General features: G+C 40.5%; 2 protein-coding genes across 4 annotated transcripts in view; one reads left to right on the top strand and one right to left on the bottom strand.

Moving 5' to 3' along the window:
- ARL1 (ADP ribosylation factor like GTPase 1) overlaps nucleotides 1–20337 on the top strand; it is a 42945-nt gene that overhangs the window by 12114 nt on the left and 10494 nt on the right. Inside the window, exon 6 of one of the 2 annotated variants that reach the window (XM_509308.9) lies at nucleotides 547–3408. The exons of the other annotated variant lie outside the window; for it this stretch is intronic. Coding sequence (XP_509308.2) covers nucleotides 547–577 — 31 coding nt within the window. The 3' untranslated portion in view covers nucleotides 578–3408. Of the gene's footprint in view, nucleotides 1–546; nucleotides 3409–20337 lie in introns of those variants that run through there. 2 annotated transcript variants of the gene reach the window in all.
- Nucleotides 9920–20337, bottom strand: part of UTP20 (UTP20 small subunit processome component) — a 107887-nt gene continuing 97469 nt past the window's right edge. For both annotated transcript variants that reach the window (XM_016924041.4, XM_016924043.4), the window contains 6 exons: nucleotides 16992–17179; nucleotides 15332–15403; nucleotides 13235–13507; nucleotides 12879–13005; nucleotides 10821–10966; nucleotides 9920–10581 (listed from right to left, as the gene is read on the bottom strand). In XM_016924041.4, the coding sequence (XP_016779530.4) occupies nucleotides 10426–10581; nucleotides 10821–10966; nucleotides 12879–13005; nucleotides 13235–13507; nucleotides 15332–15403; nucleotides 16992–17179 (962 nt within the window). In that variant the 3' untranslated portion in view covers nucleotides 9920–10425. The remainder of the gene's footprint in view (nucleotides 10582–10820; nucleotides 10967–12878; nucleotides 13006–13234; nucleotides 13508–15331; nucleotides 15404–16991; nucleotides 17180–20337) is intronic.

The following is a 20337-nucleotide window of genomic DNA, read 5'->3' as shown; positions in this document are numbered from 1 at the left end:
CTACCTGATTACAGTTACTTAGATAAGCAAATTCTTTGCCAATTTTTAGCCTTTTCCCTGCCTCACCTCACCCTCCAATTCCTTATCCTTCAGGAATTAGCTTAAGACTCTCTTCTGAAGAGCTTTTCCTAATGTATCTCTATTCCTACTGCCTAATCACTCACTTAAAGTTAGATGTTCTTGTCACAGATTAGTGACATAGTACTTGTTTTGCTGTCTTGTAAGTTTGATTTGTTCATCTACTCATTAGATAATCACCTCCTTGAGGATTGAGACTAGTTTCACCTCTGAGTCATCCATATGTAGCCCAGAAGTAGTAGTAGCCTGGAAAATAGGTATTTGGTCTTTTTCGAATTTTTCATTCAAATCATAGACAAATTCAAAGCTTAGAGGAACCTTATGGATATCTAGTGCATAACCTCATCTGTGTTAGCTGTCATCATTTTAAGTACTTTGGAATCCACCTCCAATACAAAGTTTATTATAGATGATCATGCTTTATACCTGAAAATTAATTTTATAAAACAGTTCATTTTCTCTTTACAGGTTAGTTGAAACATTAAAAAGCAGACAGTAATTCAGTCCATTCTTCTCCCCTGAAATGAAGACTACATCACCTCTCTCCCTTTGGAAACAGTCAAGTGTACTTCACACTACTAGATGTTAAAACTATATGATTATTGGCATATACTGACTGACTGCAATATTTGTAGTAAATAGGGAAAATAAGTATTTAGTTGGAGGGATAATTTGATCGAATCACCTGAATGTTCTATGTAATGTAAAATATTCTTTTCTTGCTTTCTTGTGTTAAGGTATATATTCTCTTTGTATGGAATTCTTATTCAAATACAGTTCTATTAAAGAGTATACTCCTATTGGATGAAAAAAACCTATTTTTGAATAGTAGTTGCAGCTTGTTTGTATAAATACTAAAAAATATCTTAACAGATTTTTTTCCCCTTAAAATGAATTATCTTTCCAAAGATTAGACTCAGTATGAGAGTAGGTGAGGAACATAGTTTGTGTAATATAATCTTTATTTGCTTACCTGACCACTTTTTATTAAGCTGTTTTGTTTAAAAGCTTTTGGTTATAGGCATGAATATTGTTTTGATGGTTAACTTCACTGACTTATCTGTAAGTGTCATTTTATAGTACTTTACAGTTGTCAAAAAAAATCTTACATATATTGATCTAGTTGATCGGTAGAGGAAGCTTGTGAAGTAGGTAGGACAGGTTATGATGTCTTCACTGTATGGACGTGAACCCAGGGTTCTAATAGGTTGGCTTGCCCAAGGTCACCTGCTAGCTGGTAAGGTAGGAATAGGGCTCAAAGTAAAACTTTTGGTTCAGAAGCTTGACTCATAAACTATACTATATATTCCCAAAAATGTCAGTATTGACAACACAGTCTAACTCTTAAATAAAATTATGCTAATTAGTTACATTCAAAATAATGTTTATAAATTTATTTGTCTATACTAGTAGAAGTGATCAGTGACATACTATAAATAATCCTAAATGGTTATATTTGATGGAATTCATAACACATTAAAGAGAAAATTTCACATTAAAGGAAGGTTTAAAAATCTATTTTCAGATTATAAAAGGTGTCTTTACTGGTTTTCATTCCTTTTATCTACAGGTAATTGGACATGTAAACTTGTTTTTTTTTTGTTTTTTTTTGTTTTTTTTTGTTTTTTTGAGACGGAGTCTCGCTCTGTCGCCCAGGCTGGAGTGCAGTGGCGCGATCTCGGCTCACTGCAAGCTCCGCCTCCCGGGTTCACGCCATTCTCCTGCCTCAGCCTCCCGAGTAGCTGGGACTACAGGCGCCCGCTACCACGCCCGGCTAATTTTTTGTATTTTTAGTAGAGACGGGGTTTCACCGTGTTAGCCAGGATGGTCTCGATCTCCTGACCTCGTGATCCGCCCGCCTCGGCCTCCCAAAGTGCTGGGATTACAGGCGTGAGCCACCGCGCCCGGCCTAAACTTGTTAAAAATCAAAATCTTACTGATTGTACAGGGAGAAATTAAGCATTCTGTTTTAAAAATTAGGCTTATTGCTACACTGTAAGTTTAAAAACAATTCATTTTCAAAGGAGCTTTTCAGATTACCCAGTCCACCACAGAATCAGCTAATGTGACAGAAGTAAATATAGTGCGTCATAATTGCTAAAAACAGGGTGAATTTCTTTCACTTAAGTTGGAAAACCAGCCTCTAAAAAATCAGGTGCTGGTAATGAGAGCTTAATACCATGGTTCCCCGCAGGTCTCAGAAACATTAGTAGTTCCTTTCTTGGCCCTCACTGTCCTTCCAGTGTTGGCCTCTGGCCTCTTCCCCTCACATTTATGTTCATTCTCTGGGCTTATATTCATTCTCTGCTGCTTTCTCCCTTCACCCGTGGGACTCTCACCCTTCTTGCTCATTCTCCAGCACCCATTCCTACTTTAGTCTCTTTGAAATCTTTTTTGGAGATTTTCCTTCAGCTACAAGTGTTCCAGTACAACCAATATTACTCCTGAGGGGCAAAGACTTTTTCATATTTATGTCCCTAGTATCTGATATGGCGCCTGGCATATGGCATTTCAGAATATGTTCATAGTTGAAACAGTGGGATAGATATTTGTCATCTTGACAAGTAGCCCTTTGCAATTTATACTTGAGTTCACTCCTGGTCAATGGCACATGGCTGGAAAATGCAGAAAGCAAGTTCACTTACGGCCTGAGGCTTATAAAGCTTGTACAGCTGCCTCCCGGCAGTTCAGGAAAACTGCAGAAAATGGGAAGTAAGGTCCTGGCAGGCAGACCTGGCATGTAGCCGCTGGCCATCTTGAATCCTAGGGCATGAAGTTGCCCCAAAGTTCAGCACTTGGTTAAGCCTGATTCCTCTGGTTTATCACAAAGAATAGGATGGGATAAAGAAAGTGGACACTTAAATAAGCTATAAATTATATGGTCCTTGTCTAGCAGGAGACAACTGCACAGGTATGCTACCAGCGTTTGGATATTGATATATACATGGCAAATCTGAATATTGTTTTATGAGAGGCCTGGCAATGGGTAAAACACCAAACTTGAAATCAGAACATAGGTGCAAATGGCCACTCCTGTAGTTTCTTTTCTGTAAAATGGGATCTGGACAAATGATACCAAACGTTTCTTTCTAACATTCTATTTTATAACTCTGGCCTATGATTGTGTTGTGTCTTGCATTAAAAAAAAAATTTTGAGAGTGGTAGAATTACTTCTGTTATCTGAAATACCTGAGATGCACTTTAAACTGTTGAAATGTAAGCTCTGAGGGCAGGGACCGTATCTTATTTACTGTTAGTATCCGTTGCATCTAGTGTGGTGCACCTGGCACACAGTAGGCACTCAATAAATATGTATTGATTAAAAACAAAGACGTCTTCAATATGCCAGATATATTTGTCCTTTCTGATCTTTGCCTTAGTATTTTATTTTTAAAAATTTTATGAAAGCAATACATGCATTTAAGTCACTTAGAATTAATTAAAATCAGTCTTCTAAGATGGCCTCCTTTTGATACATTACAAAGCCCTTAGAAGGGTGAGAATTCCCGTTTGAGATACACACTACATCAAAGCACAGATGCTGAAGTGAATGAACATTTGATTTCTGTGCCACATACTGTCATATTCTAAGCCCGTAATTACAAATTATAAAGCATGGACTTTTTTTTTTTTTTTTTGAGATGGAGTCACACTGTCACCCAGGCTGGAGTGCAGTGGCACGATCTCGGCTCACTGTAACCTCTGCCTCCCAGGCGCAAGCGATTCTCCTGGCTCAGCCTCCCGAGTAGCTGGGACTACAGGTGCTGTGCCACCACGCCCGGCTAATTTTTGTATTTTTAGTAGAGACAGGGTTTCATCATGTTGGCCAGGCTGGTCTCGAACTCCTGACCTCAAGTGATCCACCTGCCTTGGCCTCCCAAAGTGCTGGGATTACAGGTGTGAGCCACCATGCTCAGCTCAAAGCATGGACTTTGAATCTTGATTGTAGCACCTACATCCTGTATCACCCTTAGGCAAGTTATTTACTCTGAGTCTCAGTTTCTTCATCTGTAAAATAGGAACCAATTGTAGAAATCTCTCAGGAATACTAGGATTAAACAAAATGTATCCAAAGTGCCTGGCACATAGGGTGGATTTCCCACCCCATATGTCCCCAAATATATGGGCACTAAAGAATATTTCTTCCACATCAAGTATAGGGTGAGGCAAAAGATGCTATGTGGTTGAACAACAGAAACAACTTGAGCCACCTCTAAATAAGTGTGACTTATTACAGTTTTAGTTTGTTTTTATTTTTTTATTATACTTTAAGTTTTAGGGTATATGTGCACAACGTGCAGGTTAGTTACATATGTATACATGTGACATGCTGGTGCACTACACCCACTAACTCGTCATCTAGCATTAGGTATATCTCCCAATGCTATCCCTCCCCCCTCCCCCCACCCCACAACAGTCCCCAGAGTGTGATGTTCCCCTTCCTGTGTCCATGTGTTCTCATTGTTCAATTCCCACCTATGAGTGAGAATATGCGGTGTTTGGTTTTTTTGTTCTTGGTGATAGTTTACTGATAATGATGATTTCCAGTTTCATCCATGTCCCTACAAAGGACATGAACTCATCATTTTTTATGGCTGCATAGTATTCCATGGTGTATATGTGCCACATTTTCTTAATCCAGTCTATCATTGTTGGACATTTAGGTTGGTTCCAAGTCTTTGCTATTGTGAATAGTGCCGCAATAAACATACGTGTGCATGTGTCTTTATAGCAGCATGATTTATAGTCCTTTGGGTATATACCCAGTAATGGGATGGCTGGGTCAAATGGTATTTCTAGTTCTAGATCCCTGAGGAATCGCCACACTGACTTCCACAGTGGTTGAACTAGTTTACAGTCCCACCAACAGTGTAAAAGTGTTCCTATTTCTCCACATCCTCTCCAGCACCTGTTGTTTCCTGACTTTTTAATGATTGCCATTCTAACTGGTGTGAGATGGTATCTCATTGTGGTTTTGATTTGCATTTCTCTGATGGCCAGTGATGGTGAGCATTTTTTCATGTGTTTTTTGGCTGCATAAATGCCTTCTTTTGAGAAGTGTCTGTTCATGTCCTTCGCCCACTTGTTGATGGGGTTGTTTGTTTTTTTTCTTGTAAATTTGTTTGAGTTCATTGTAGATTCTGGGTATTAGCCCTTTGTCAGATGAGTAGGTTGCGAAAATTTTCTCCCGTTTTGTGGGTTGCCTGTTCACTCTGATGGTAGTTTCTTTTGCTGTGCAGAAGCTCTTTAGTTTAATTAGATCCCATTTGTCAATTTTGGCTTTTGATGCCATTGCTTTTGGTGTTTTAGACATGAAGTCCTTGCCCATGCCTATGTCCTGAATGGTATTGCCTAGGTTTTCTTCTAGGATTTTTATGGTTTTAGGTCTAACGTTTAAGTCTTTAATCCATCTTGAATTGATTTTTGTATAAGGTGTAAGGAAGGGATCCAGTTTCAGCTTTCTACATATGGCTAGCCAGTTTTCCCAGCACCATTTATTAAATAGGGAATCCTTTCCCCATTGCTTGTTTTTCTCAGGTTTGTCAAAGATCAGATAGTTGTAGATATGTGGCGTTATTTCTGAGAGCGCTGTTCTGTTCCATTGATCTATGTCTCTGCTTTGGTACCAGTACCATGCTGTTTTCGTTACTGTAGCCTTGTAGTATAGTTTAAAGTCAGGTAGTGTGATGCCTCCAGCTTTGTTCTTTTGGCTTAGGATTGACTTGGCAATGCGGGCTCTTTTTTGGTTCCATATGAACTTTAAAGTAGTTTTTTCCAATTCTGTGAAGAAAGTCATTGGTAGCTTGATGGGGATGGCATTGAATCTATAAATTACCTTGGGCAGTATGGCCATTTTCACGATATTGATTCTTCCTACCCATGAGCATGGAATGTTCTTCCATTTGTTTGTATCCTCTTTTATTTCATTGAGCAGTGGTTTGTAGTTCTCCTTGAAGAGGTACTTCACGTCCCTTATAAGGTGGATTCCTAGGTATTTTATTCTCTTTGAAGCAATTGTGAATGGGAGTTCACTCATGATTTGGCTCTCTGTTTGTCTGTTATTGGTGTATAAGAATGCTTGTGATTTTTGTACATTGATTTTGTATCCTGAGACTTTGCTGAAGTTGCTTATCAGCTTAAGGAGATTTTGGGCTGAGACAGTGGGGTTTTCTAGATATACAATCATGTTGTCTGCAAACAGGGACAATTTGACTTCCTCTTTTCCTAATTGGATACCCTTTATTTCCTTCTGCTGCCTAATTGCCCTGGCCAGAACTTCCAACACTACGTTGAATAGGAGTGGTGAGAGAGGGCATCCCTGTCTTGTGCCAGTTTTCAAAGGGAATGCTTCCAGTTTTTGCCCATTCAGTACGATATTGGCTGTGGGTTTGTCATAGATAGCTCTTATTTTGAGATACGTCTCATCAATACCTAATTTATTGAGAGTTTTTAGCATGAAGGGTTGTTGAATTTTGTCAAAGGCCTTTTCTGCATCTATTGAGATAATCATGTGGTTTTTGTCTTTGGTTCTGTTTATATGCTGGATTACGTTTATTGATTTGCGTATATTGAACCAGCCTTGCATCCCAGGGATGAAGCCCACTTGATCATGGTGGATAAGCTTTTTGATGTGCTGCTGGATTCGGTTTGCCAGTATTTTATTGAGGATTTTTTCATCAGTGTTCATCAAGGATATTAGTCTAAAATTCTCTTTTTTTGGTTGTGTCTCTGCCCGGCTTTGGTATCAGGATGATGCTGGCCTCATAAAATGAGTTAGGGAGGATTCCGTCTTTTTCTATTGATTGGAATAGTTTCAGAAGGAATGGTACCAGTTCCTCCTTGTACCTCTGGTAGAATTCGGCTGTGAATCCATCTGGTCCTGGACTCTTTTTGGTTGGTAAGCTATTGATTATTGCCACAATTTCAGCTCCTGTTATTGGTCTGTTCAGAGATTCAACTTCTTCCTGGTTTAGTCTTGGGAGAGTGTGTGTGTCGAGGAATTTATCCATTTCTTCTAGATTTTCTAGTTTATTTGCATAGAGGTGTTTGTAGTATTCTCTGATGGTAGTTTGTATTTCTGTGGGATCGGTGGTGATATCCCCTTTATCATTTTTTATTGTGTCTATTTGATTCTTCTCTCTTTTTTTCTTTATTAGTCTTGCTAGCGCTCTATCAATTTTGTTGATCCTTTCAAAAAACCAACTCCTGGATTCATGAATTTTTTGAAGGGTTTTTTATGTCTCTATTTCCTTCAGTTCTGCTCTGATTTTAGTTATTTCTTGCCTTCTGCTAGCTTTTGAATGTGTTTGCTCTTGCTTTTCTAGTTCTTTTAATTGTGATGTTAGGGTGTCAATTTTGGATCTTTCCTGCTTTCTCTTGTGGGCATTTAGTGCTATGAATTTCCCTCTACACACTGCTTTGAATGTGTCCCAGAGATTCTGGTATGTTGGGTCTTTGTTCTCGTTGGTTTCAAAGAACATCTTTATTTCTGCCTTCATTTCATTATGTACCCAGTAGTCATTCAGGAGCAGGTTGTTCAGTTTCCATGTAGTTGAGCAGTTTTGAGTGAGTTTCTTAATCCTGAGTTCTAGTTTGATTGCACTGTGGTCTGAGAGATAGTTTGTTATAATTTGTGTTCTTTTACATTTGCTGAGGAGAGCTTTACTTCCAACTGTGTGGTCAATTTTGGAATAGGTGTGGTGTGGTGCTGAAAAAAATGAATATTCTGTTGATTTGGGGTGGAGAGTTCTGTAGATGTCTATTAGGTCTGCTTGGTGCAGAGCTGAATTCAATTCCTGGGTATCCTTGTTGACTTTCTGTCTCGTTGATCTGTCTAATGTTGACAGTGGGGTGTTAAAGTCTCCCATTATTAATGTGTGGGAGTCTAAGTCTCTTTGTAGGTCACTCAGGACTTGCTTTATGAATCTGGGTGCTCCTGTATTGGGTGCATATATATTTAGGATAGTTAGCTCTTCTTGTTGAATTGATCCCTTTACCATTATGTAATGGCCTTCTTTGTCTTTTTTGATCTTTGTTGGTTTAAAGTCCGTTTAATCAGAGACTAGGATTGCAACCCCTGCCTTTTTTTGTTTTCCATTTGCTTAGTAGATCTTCCTCCATCCTTTTATTTTGAGCCTATGTGTGTCTCTGCATGTGAGGTGGGTTTCCTGAATACAACACACTGATGGGTCTTGACTCTTTATCCAATTTGCCTTCAAAGTAAAGTTTCAAAGAAACCACCTGTTTTCTTTGTACTAATAACTTTGTATTAATGTGGTTTTGGCCGAACGTTAGAAAATGTTATCAGGAAATATTTTATGTACAGAAAGTAATGTAATGAAGCATTATAAACTTGGAAATCTGGCATCAAATGTAAGACACTGAACATTATGAGGACAGTTTAAGTCCCCCAACCCCACCATGTTCTTCTCCCTTGATCCTATTCCTTCTCAGAAGTACCTTCTATCCTGAAAACTTTGAAATCGTTAATTTTTTTCTACAGATTTATATATGTACACAAAATTTTATTACAGTGGTATTCAACTCTAATTTTTCTTTTCCCCCCACTCAACATTGTTTCTAGAATATCATCTATATTTATATATATATATAATTAGCTGATTTCCGCTACTTTATTTCAGTATATGAATAAACCATTTTATTTATTCTCTTGTGGAAGGACATTTGGATTGCTTCTAGTTCTTGACTTTTAGCAATGGTTCAAGAACATTCTTCAGATCCATGGTTCATGGTTTCTCTAGGAGTGGAATTTGGGATCAGGGAGTATACCTGTCTTCAGGTTTACAAGATAATGTCAAACTGCTTTCCAAAGTGGTTTATAAGATTTCCTATGGCTCCACCATGCTTGTCAGCACTTGGTATTGTCAGCTTTATCAATCTGATGATTTCAAAATGGAATCTAATTCTGGTGATAACTGGCATTTTCCTAATTACTAATGAGGCTAAATACAGGAGTGACTCAAACAATTTAACAACTAGACATAGCTAGTACAGTAGGACTCCGACTAGTCCAGGTATTCTTTAACTTCTGGTGTGAGAAGGTATGTAATCTAAGAACCTCATGTAGCCAGGGTGGCACTTGGGGGTCTCAATGTAATGACTTACCAAGCGGTGCATAATACTTAAAAAAAAAAAGTTACAGCCATATCAGCTAACAATGTTTAAGGACCATTTATGTTTCTCCTTTTGTGCAATGCTCATTTCTCTCTTTTGCCACTTTTTCCACTAGATTATCTGTGTTGATTCATCAGTATTCATTATATGTCCTGGTACTACTAATTGTTTAACAGTATGTGTTGTATGCCATGTCCCAGTTTGTGTTTTTTCCTAAGCAGAAGTGCTTAATGAAGTAGGATTTATTACACGTTCTCTCTATAGATAGTTTTTGTGTCTTACTTTTGATATCCAATAGGGCAAGCCCCTCATCCTTTTCTACTTTTGTGAGAGTGTCATGGTTATTCTTGGCTTAATATCATCTTCCATATACATTTTAGAATTAGCTTGTTGGGTTAACGTGAAGAACTCTTGGGATTTTGCTCAGATACACATTTAACCAAAGGATCAACTTGGGAAAAAGTAGCGTTTTATGATCCTGAATCTTCCTAGCCATGAACATGGTTATAGTTCCGTTTGTGCAGATCTTTCTTACTGCCTTTTCCTAAAATTTTAGCAAGTACTATAGAGCAGTATTTGCAAATCTTTTGTTTAATTGCTAACTTCTACATTTTTTCTTGCTATTTAAAAATGTATCCTTTTATTTACAAATTATATTTTAAACTCTGACTAGTGTCACATGCTTTTTAGATAGTGAAGACCCAACAGTAGTATAGTGTTTTATTTATTTAAAAAATATGAGCATGATTACATTAAACTATATATTATACAATCTATCCAAAGTTTAACTTAAATAATAAAACCTGGTTGAGCAGGGTGGCTCACACCTGTAATCCCAGCACTTTGGGAGGCCGAGGCAGGCGGATCAGTTGAGCCCAGGTGTTCGAGACCAGCCTGGCCAACATGGCGAAATCCTGTTTCTACAAAAAATACAAAATACAAAAAATTTGCCGGGCATAGTGGTGTGTGCCTAGGAGGCACAACTACTTGGGAGGCTGAGGTGAGAGGATCACTTGAACCCAGGTTGAGGCTGCAGTGAGCTGTGATGTCGTCACTGCACTCCACCTTGGGTGACAAGAGTGAGACCTTGTCTCAAAAAAAAAAAAAAAACGCCTCCCCCCTACCCCAGACCCCTACCCCAGACAACCTGCTGTAATTTCAGACTAGCAGAATATTCCAGAAAGTTCATGCTTGTATCAGCACAGGGAGACATTACTCCACCATTGCTAAATCTTTCAGGCTATGGCTTTTTTGTCTCTTGGCCTTATATCCTGGACGCAGGAACTCTATCTTTCTCTTCTTTGCTTCACTTTTATTTTTGTGTTTCTTCATTTTTTTCTTGGCAGCAATATCAGGATTAGTTACAAACTGGAAAAGAGAATAGAAATTTTATATTACTTTTAAAGTAAATGTTAAACCAATAAGAATCAAATACAGAAATAAATGTAAAAAACACATGCTCATTAAAGAAAATCTGAAGTCCCAGCTATAAAGTCCCCAACCGCTCAAACCCTTGATCCTCCCTAAGTGTAAGTGTGACACAAACATGCACACTTAGTAGTTATCAAGTCCAGTGAACATGCCATATTTTCAAAGAGCAAACTTACCTCCAGGGCCTTCCTCTTTTTCCGGAGTGCCCTTTTCTCATTAGCCTGTTTCTGTACAGAGGCAAAGGCTAATGAGAAGCTCTCAAGCCCAACCAGCTTTTTGAGTAATTCTATGATTTCCTGGGATAGATTCTTCAGCAAAGGATCTAATCACACACAAAGAGTAATGATCAGAGACAGGTAGGAAAGGACACATTTGAACATCAACAAAATCAACAATATGTACAACATTTATATCCAGCTACTGATCTGGCAAGAAACCCCAAATAAAACAAAAAAAAATTTCAACTCTTGCAGCATTATCACTGTTACTTCAACATTAAACACTGATATAAAACTAGCCTCTATGTTCCTGGGATGAGGAAACCAGCAATGCTAGATATAGCACTCCAGCCACCACCTCACCCAGGATGCAATAAGAAATCAGAGAACATGAGGCCCACTTCCCAGCGGAAACCTGGCCCTGAAGACATTAAAGTAACTTGGGACCTTGACAGAAACGTTTTGAATTACCTCTGTTTACCTGTTGAGCTCTTGCAGATGGGGGGAAAAGTAAGAGATTCCCTCTCTAATCCATGATGGGTCACAGAGGCTTAGCTCTGCCCACAGTAACTTTTTTTTTTTTTTGGCGGGGGAGTGTCAAAGCCTCCTTTGTGAAGTTGACAAAAAAGCCATTTCTCCCACCCTTCTCTGCCACTCACCCCTATATACAAATAACCCCCGATTTCAATTTCACAGGAGCTCAGGACATCTGTTCTAGATCACAAGCTTCTTGAAAACTTTCCTGCTGTTGAATCCCTAGTGCCTGGCAGATATTAGATGCTCATTAAATGTTGACTGGGTTGAACCAAAGCACACCTGAACCTGCTTTTGTCAGCAGCCTCAACCTTTACCATTGCTTTTTCCTTTGTAAGAGTGAGGAAACTTTCTCCCAAGGTTGTAGGACTGTAAAAGCTCTTGCTTTGACATTTGCTTCATTTGTTTTATTTTCAAACTCTGAACATTCACTTTACCTCCTTTCCTTCCTGCCCCCAGTTCCCTCTTTATCTGTTATTACCAACAATTAGAATAAGTGAGGGAAATGTATCAGGCAAGGAAAAAGAAGAAATGTTAAAATGATATTTTAAAACTATTTCATATAAAAATGATAATACTTATATTTTTGCCATATAATCTTTCTTTTGAGACAGTGTCTCACTCTGTTGCCCAAGCAGGAGTGCAGTGGTGCAATCACGGCTCACTGAAGCCTCGACCTCACAGCCTCAAGAGATCCCCCCACCTCAGCCTCCTAAGTAGCTGCAATTACAGGTGTGCACCACCACACCCAGCTAATTTTTGTATCTTTTGTAGAGATGGGGTTTTGCCATGTTGCCCAGGCTGGTCTTGAACTTCTGGGCTCAAGTGATCCTCCCAACTTGGCTTCCCAAAGTGTGGGATTACAGGCGTGAGCCACTATGCCCAGCCTATAATTTTTAAGATGAGAATGTAATGACATTTTATTGTTCATTATTATTCATTGTGCTATGAGGTTTAAAACTACCCTGAACCATAGTTTTCTTTGACTATTTAATCTATGTTGAGGATAAAGCATCATCTTTTATGTGAGAAACATTCTTTCTGGGACAGCAGAAAGCATACAGAAGAGGGCAATCAAATATAATACAAATATGCCTATTTGTTAATTATCTTGATATAAGTTTTCTTTTTAAAAATAAACTCTGGCTGGGTACAGTAGCTCACTTCTATAGTCTCAACACTTTGGGAGGCTGAGGTTGGAAGACTGCTTGAAGCCAGGAGTTTGAGACCAAGACCAGCCTGGCATAACATAGACCACTATTCGTCTCTCTCTTTTTTTTAAATGTGTGTGTGTGTGTGTGTGTGTGTGTGTGTATATAAATATAAACATATATAAGTATATAATATATAATTAAAATATATATATAAATAAAAATAAATCTCAGGCAGGGAGGGAGGACAGAAAGGAAGAAGGAAACATTCAGGAGAGAAGTTAGAAATCCTCATGTGCAAAAGGCAGGAGAACAGACGAGGCAGGGTTACCTTGCTCTGAATAGGTGCTGTTGAGTTCTCGAAACAAAGGAGCTATGATCATTGGGAGATACGGCTTTACCTTGTCTATCCCAAGATCCATTGCTACGGCGCCGAGGAACTTAAAGATGCATGTTCTCTGAAAGTACAGATCATTTTTTTCATTTGAAAGACTTCTCTTTAGCACTCAATCATAGACACAGCATTAATTGAGAAAACAGGGCTCAGTCTGTTTTGGGACGGATGTTATTGCTGCAGTTTGGGGTTCAAAGATAAAGTTTCTAGGGACTTAGGACGATCACTAATATCATTAAAATACTTTTTAAAGAGAAATGACTACTCTCAGTCATTCTGTGCATTCATCGCACCTTTAAGGGGTTTCTCGGCGAATAAGCAGCTTCCAGTTTTGCAATCCGGGACAGCTTCTGGATCAACCACAGCAGCGTGGCCGGCCTGCCGAGCTCTTCCTTCACCTCTTCCTTCTCTTCTCCGTCAGACTCCGCCTTCTCATCTGCACAGGCCACACCATCTTCTAAAGCTTCTTGTTCTTCCAGGTCTTCTTTTATCTTACTTTGCTTATCCTCACAATAAAGTTCCAGTAAATACAAGACTTTGGCTGCGAACAACAAATTCTTAACAATCTTTAAAAAAAAAACGGGGTGGGGGAAGAAATTGGACATTGATTTTGAAATAAATAAGGCTTAGTAGAGCATAAGCTAAAATAGGTATTCTACAATTAGAAAACAAAAACAAACTAGGTATTACAACTATTTAACAACTATTAAATGATGAAGGCTCCATTTTTAGATATTCCTTTTTTTTTTTTTTTTTTAAAGACAGAGCCTCACTCTGTTACCCAGGCTGAGGGCAGTGGTGCAATCTCGGCTCACTGTGACATCCCCCTCCCAGGTTTAAATGATTCTCATGCCTCAGCCTCCTGAGAAGCTGGGATTACAGGCGTGCACCACCATGCCTGGCTAATTTTTATACTTTTAGTAGAGACGGGGTTTCGCCATGTTGGCCAGGCTGGTCTCAAACTCCTGACCTCAGGTGATCTGCCTGCTTCAGCTTCCCAAAGTGCTGCGATTACAGGTGTGAGCCACCGTGCCTGGCCTAGATCATTCTTAAGTTCTTCCTCATAGGGCATCCAAACCCATTTCCATGTAATTTTGATCCATCTGGACTAGTTCTACCCTTTAAAGTCACACAGAATAAGGAAACAATTTCCTTCTAGGCCCTCCATTTACATTTTTTGTTTTGTTTTGTTTTGTTTTTTGGGTATTTTTTGAGACAGAGTCTCACTTTGTTACCCAGGCTGGAGTGCAGTGGTGCGATCTCGGCTCAGTGGAACCTCTGCCTCTGGGTTCAAGCAATTCTCATGCCTCAGCCACCCCAGCAACTGGGACTACAGGCTACCGTGCTCAGCTAATTTTTGTATTTTTAGTAGAGACAGGGTTTCGCCATGTTGGCCAGGCTGGTCTTGAACTCCTGGCCTCGAGAGATCTGCTCATCTTGGCCTCCTGAAGTGCTGATGTTACAGGTGAGAGTCACCACACCAGCCCCATTTTACATTTTTAACAACAGCTTTCATCTCTACCTCCATTAAATTCCTTCCGCCATTCTACATAGAAATAACTATTTCTCTTTTTTTTTTTTTTGATACAGAGTCTAGCTCTGTTGCCCAGGCTGGAGTGCAGTGTGGTGATTTCGGCTTAGTGCAACCTCTGCCTCCCCAGTTCAAGTGAGTCTCTTGCCTCAGCCTCCTGTGTAGCTGGGACTAAAGGCATGCGCCACCACGCCCAGCTAATTTTTGTCTTTTTAGTAGAGATGAAGTTTCACCATATTGGCCAAGATGGTCTTGAACTCCTGGCCTCAAGTGATGCACCTGCCTCGGCCTCCCAAAGTGCTGGGATTATAGGCGTGAGTCACCGCACCCAGACCCTTATTGGGAATTTTAAATGGAGCAAAGAGTAATCCCAATACGGACCCAGCGTTGACAAGACATATGTATATTTGAACATATATTTGAGTGTATGTCTGTATTTCATCTAATCCCCCAAGCATTAAGATAGGTTCAAAACAAAACAAAATAACAAATGTAAGCTTAGACTGTTGATAGAATAGGCCCCTTCTTTATTTCTGAGACGGAGTCTCGCTCTGTCACCTAGGATGGAGTGCAGTGGCATGATTTTGGCTTACTGCATCCTCCGCCTCCCACGTTCAAGCAATTCTCCCTGCCTCAGCCTCCCGAGTAGCTCAGATTACAGGCACCCGCAACCATGCCCTGCTAATTTTTTTGTATTTTTAGTAGAGATGGGGTTTCGCCATGTTGGCCAGGCTCATCTCGAACTCCTGACCTCGGGGTGATCTGGCCGCCTCGGCCTCTCAAAGTGCTGGGATTACAGGCGCGAGCCACCATGCCCAGCCGGCCCCTTCTTTTAAACTGGGAGAACTACAATTCTTACCTGTTCTCCTAGAGACTGATCCAAGAATTTGGAATGCAATTGATGGCAAGAGGCGAGAGAGATACTTTTCATCTGTGAAAAGAAAATGGACATTGGTAGACAAAACACAGGACATTTCTGATTGTTTTTAAAAAGCTAAACATAATAACTGTAATACAACTAACGTACTGGATTTTGCTCTGAATGACCACCTGTACAGATTTGGAGAGGAAAGGTTCATGACCAGGAGTGGTGTACTGCTCCCTTCTACCTGCCCTAAGCATTTCATCCCAAATAAATGGGATACTTTCACATTTTGGGGAGAAACAGGTAATAATCCTCTACATTTTTTTCTTTCTTTTTTTTTTTTTTTTAAGACAGAGTCTCACTCTGTGGCCCGGGCTGGACTGCAGTGGAGTGATCTCGGCTCACTGCAACCTCTGCTTCCTGGGGTCAAGCAATTCTCCTGCTTTAGCCTCCCAAGTAGCTGGGATTACAGGCACCTACCACCACACGCAGCTAATTTTTTGTATTTTTAGTAGTGATGGGGTTTCGCCATGTTGGCCAGGCTGGTCTCGAACTCCTGACCTCAGGTGATCCACCCACCTCGGCCTCCCAATGTGTTGGGATTACAGGCATGAGCCACCGCGCCCGGCCAATCCTCTACATTACTAGTAGAGCACTTTACTACAGTCCAATATTTTTTTCTTCCTCTTTTCTTCCCTTCTACCCTCCACTCATTCAATATTTATGGGGTTCCACTATGAGTGAGACATTGTGCTAGGACCTAGGAAACCAGAGACACATATATCATGGTCCCTAACATTTTCTTTTCTTTTCTTTTCTTTCTTTTTATTTTTTTGAGATAAGAACTCGGTCTTGCCCAGACTGGAGTGCAGTGGCATGATCACAGCCCACTGTAACCTTGACCTCCCCAGGCTCAGGTGATCCCCCTATGTAAGTCTCCCAAGTAGCTAGGACTACAGGTGTACACCACCATGCCCAGCTAATTTCTGTATGTTTTGTAGAGATAGGTTTTCGCCATGTTGCCCAGGCTAGTCTCGAACTCCTGAGCTCAAGTGATCTGCTTGCATCAGCCTCCTAAAGTGCTGGGATGACAGACGTGAATCACCATGCCTGGCCTGGACCCTGACATTTTCATGAACGTGATCTCATTTACATCATCAACAAGGTTATTAGGAGGCAAGACAGACAGTATTTATCTTATTTTCCAATGCCGATAAAGAACTTATTAGCTGGGCGTGGTGGCGTGTGCCTGTAATCCCAGGTACCCGGGAGGTTGAGGCAGAAGAATCCCTTGAATTCGGGAGGCAGAGGTTGCAGTGACCCGAGATCACACCACTGCACGCCAGCCTGGGTGACAGAGTGAGACTCCATCTCAGAAAAGACAAAAAAAAACTTAAACATAAAATGGAAGATGGGCATGCTAAATAAGCAAATTAAAAGTCTGACTACACTAATGGTCTAAAAATTATCTTTGAAAAAACCCTGGCCTTGAGAGTGACCCCTCTCCAGTGACTAATATTCCTATTGATTCACCTGTACAACAAATTGTTGGTTGGAAGAGTTTCTCCCAAGGGCTGGCCCGAAGATAGTTACATGAACCAGAAGGAACATCTTACAGTCATGAGGGAAGGAAAAGGTTTGAGAGAAACCTTACCTTTTGGTCAAGGTCACTGGCTAGGAACTTGATTGCTACAGGTTCTGGGAGGTGTTTTTTGGTCTTTTTGGTATTCCATTTTTGAATAAGCTCCTCTGGCTGGCAAGAGGCAAAGAGTAATCCAAAAATCTGGGCTGCTGTGAGCCACACCCAGTTGTGTGGATGTCTCAGGTGAGAATGCACATGACCTAAGGGAACCAAACAGCATTCGTGGATGTCACATGGCCTTCCTGATTAGAGGTAAATATGACTAAGTTAAGCATTTACAGAGTATTATGTGTTTGGAGTGGGGAACGAAAGATGAACAAAATAAGCCAATGGCTGGGAAGTGGGGGCAGGGGATGAAAAGAGATTGGTTAATGTGTACAAAAATAGAATTAGACAGAAGGAATAAGTTTAGTGTTGGACAGCACAGTAGGGTGACTATAGTTAACACTGATGTACTGTACATTTCAAAATAGCTGGAAGATTTGAAATGTTCCCAACACAAAGAGAGAATAAATGTTCAAGGGGAAGGATATTCTCATTACCCCAATTGGATCATTGGACATTGTATGCATGTATCAAAATATCATAGATACCCCATAAGTAGGCATAATTATGTATCAATTTAGAAAAAGACAAATAGTCCTTGCTTCTTAGAAGCTCACAGGAGCTAGAGAGAAGTGAGGTGGGAGAGGTACTGGAAACGACTAGAAAACCAACTCCTAGAGTGGTTAAATGACTCTAATGGGGTATAAACAGCCCTCAAACAGACCAGTTCCATAAGAACTAGTTTCAGATTCAAGGGAGATAAGGTGACATTAACAGTTACATGTTCTTTTTTCTTTTTTTTTTTTGCGACAGGGTTTCATTCCCATTGCCCAGGCTGGAGTGCAGTGGTGTACTCTCAGCTCACTACAACCTCTGCCTCCTGGGTTCAAGCAATCCCCCTGCCTCAGCCTCCTGAGTAACTGTTACTACAGGTACTCACCACCACACCCAGCTAATTTTTGTATTTTTAGTAGAGACAGGGTTTCATCATGTTGGCCAGGCTGGTCTCAAACTCCTTAAGTGATCCACTTGCCTCAGCCTTCCAAAGTGCTGGGATTACAGGTGTGAGCCACTGCGCCTGGCCAACAGTTACATTTTCTAAAGTGAGTAATGTAAGTATGTATATAGGTACAGGCTTGTTTCTAATCAGCAGAATTGGTGGCTCCAAGTAGCTGCCTGTAAAGCTATCATTTACTTACTGAAGGTTTTCTATATGCCAGGGACAGGGCTAATTGTGTTACATGTATTATCTCATTTAGACCTCATAACAATTCTGTGACATTGGAATTATAATTTCCATCTTACAGATGAAGAAACCAGTGTTCCAGAAAGGCTGTGTGACATGCTAAGCTATAACAGGCAGAGCCAGGCCTGGGCCCTAGCTTGATCTGACCTTCAAACTCTTAATTCTTCAGCATTTGGCTACGTGGCCATTCTCCATACACCACACTCAGAAAGTTACTTTTTATAGAGATGGGGTTTCACCATGTTGCCCATGCTGGTCTCGAACTCCTGAGCTTAAGCAATCTGCAAGCCTCAGCCTCCCAAAGTGCTGGGATGACAGGCATGAGCCTCCATGCCCAGCTGAGACCCTAACATTTTCATGAATATGATCTCATTTAACCATCAACAAAGTTCTTAGGAGGCAGCACAGACAGTATTAATCTTATTTCCCAATGCTGGTAAAGGACTTAAACATATAATGGAAGATGGGCATGCTAAATACGCAAATTAAAAGTCTGACTACACTAATGGTCTAAAAATTATCTTTGAAGAAACCTTGGCGTTGAGTGTGACCCCTCTCCAGTGACCACCACTCCATTGAGACCCAAACTTCCCCTTCCCTGCTGTATCTCCCCTCTGTGTAAAGGAAAAAGAAAAGAAAAAAAAGTTTTAGGCTGGGTGCAGTGCCTCATGCCTGTAATCCCAGCACTTTGGGAGGCCGAGGCAGGTGGATCACGAGGTCAAGAGATGGAGACCATCCTGGCCAACACGGTGAAAACCTGTCTCTACTAAAAAATACAAAAATTAGCTGGGCATGGTGGCACGCGCCTGTAGTCCCAGCTACTCAGGAGGCTGAGGCAGAAGAATCACTTGAACCCGGGAGGCAAAGGTTGCAGTGAGCTGAGATCACACAACTGCACTCCAGGCTGGCGACAGAGTGAGACTCCATCTAAAAAAAAAAAGTTTTATAATGTGGGTTTTGGGGAACAGGATGGATTAACCATGTCATATCTCAGTTTTAGTCTTTGCTGCTATATTTCATAGACATGTTTTTACTTTTGATCTACATGAATCTTTGTAATAATCTGGCCATGTTGCAATGAAGCCACACCTGAGAAGGTCATACATACAGTAACCTTGTTATTTCTCACAAATCTGAGTTCTGGCTCTTAAACCAGGTGAATACTTTATTTCAGTTAACAACAGACCACATAAGACGTGGTCCCGGCTGGGCACAGTGGCTCATGCCTGTAATCCCAGCACTTTGGGAGGCTGAGGCAGGTGGATCACCTGAGGTCAGGAGTTCAAGACCAGCCTGGCTAACATGGTGAAACCCATCTCTACAGAAATACAAAAATTAGCCGGGTGTGGTGGCTCACACCTGTAATCCCAGCACTTTGGGAGGTCGAGGCGGGTAGATCACCTGAGGTCAGGAGTTCAAGACCAGCCTGGCCAACATGGTGAAACCCCATCTCTACAAAAATACAAAAATTAGCCGGTGTGGTAGCATGTGCCTGTAATCCCAGCTACTTGGGAGGCTGAGGCGGAAGAATCACTTGAGTCCGGAAGGTGGAGGAGGTTGCAGTGTGCTGAGATCATGCCATTGCACTCCAGTCTGGGTGACAGAGTGAGACACTGTCTCAAAAACAAACAAACAAACAAAAAAGTGGTTCCATAAGATTATAAAACAGTTTGGCACTACTCATTAAAAAAAAATACACACTGTATTTTTACTGTACCCTTTCTATTTTTGGCTGTGTTTAGATTCACAATGACCCTGTTACGAATGCCTACGGTGTTCAGTACAGTACATGCTGTAAAGGTTTTTAGCAACAGGCTGGACCATATAGTCTAGGGGTGTAATAGGCTATACCATCTAGATTTGTCTAAGTATACTGTTATGAAGTTCAAACAACAAAATCGCATAACAATATATTTCTCAGAATGTATCTCTATTGTTAGGTGATGTGCAACTGTGTGACAACTTGTGAAATCATTTAGTAAATAATGGCATATGTACATAATGGACTACTATATAGCTATTTAAAAGGATATCTACTAGGTGTCTTATAGATAGTAATATGCTTAC

Source organism: Pan troglodytes, chromosome 10, assembly GCF_028858775.2.
Source record: "Pan troglodytes isolate AG18354 chromosome 10, NHGRI_mPanTro3-v2.0_pri, whole genome shotgun sequence".
NCBI classification, from domain to species: Eukaryota; Metazoa; Chordata; class Mammalia; order Primates; family Hominidae; genus Pan; species Pan troglodytes.
Note: the sequence above shows the minus strand (reverse complement) of the source record. Positions and strands in the feature narration are given on the sequence as shown.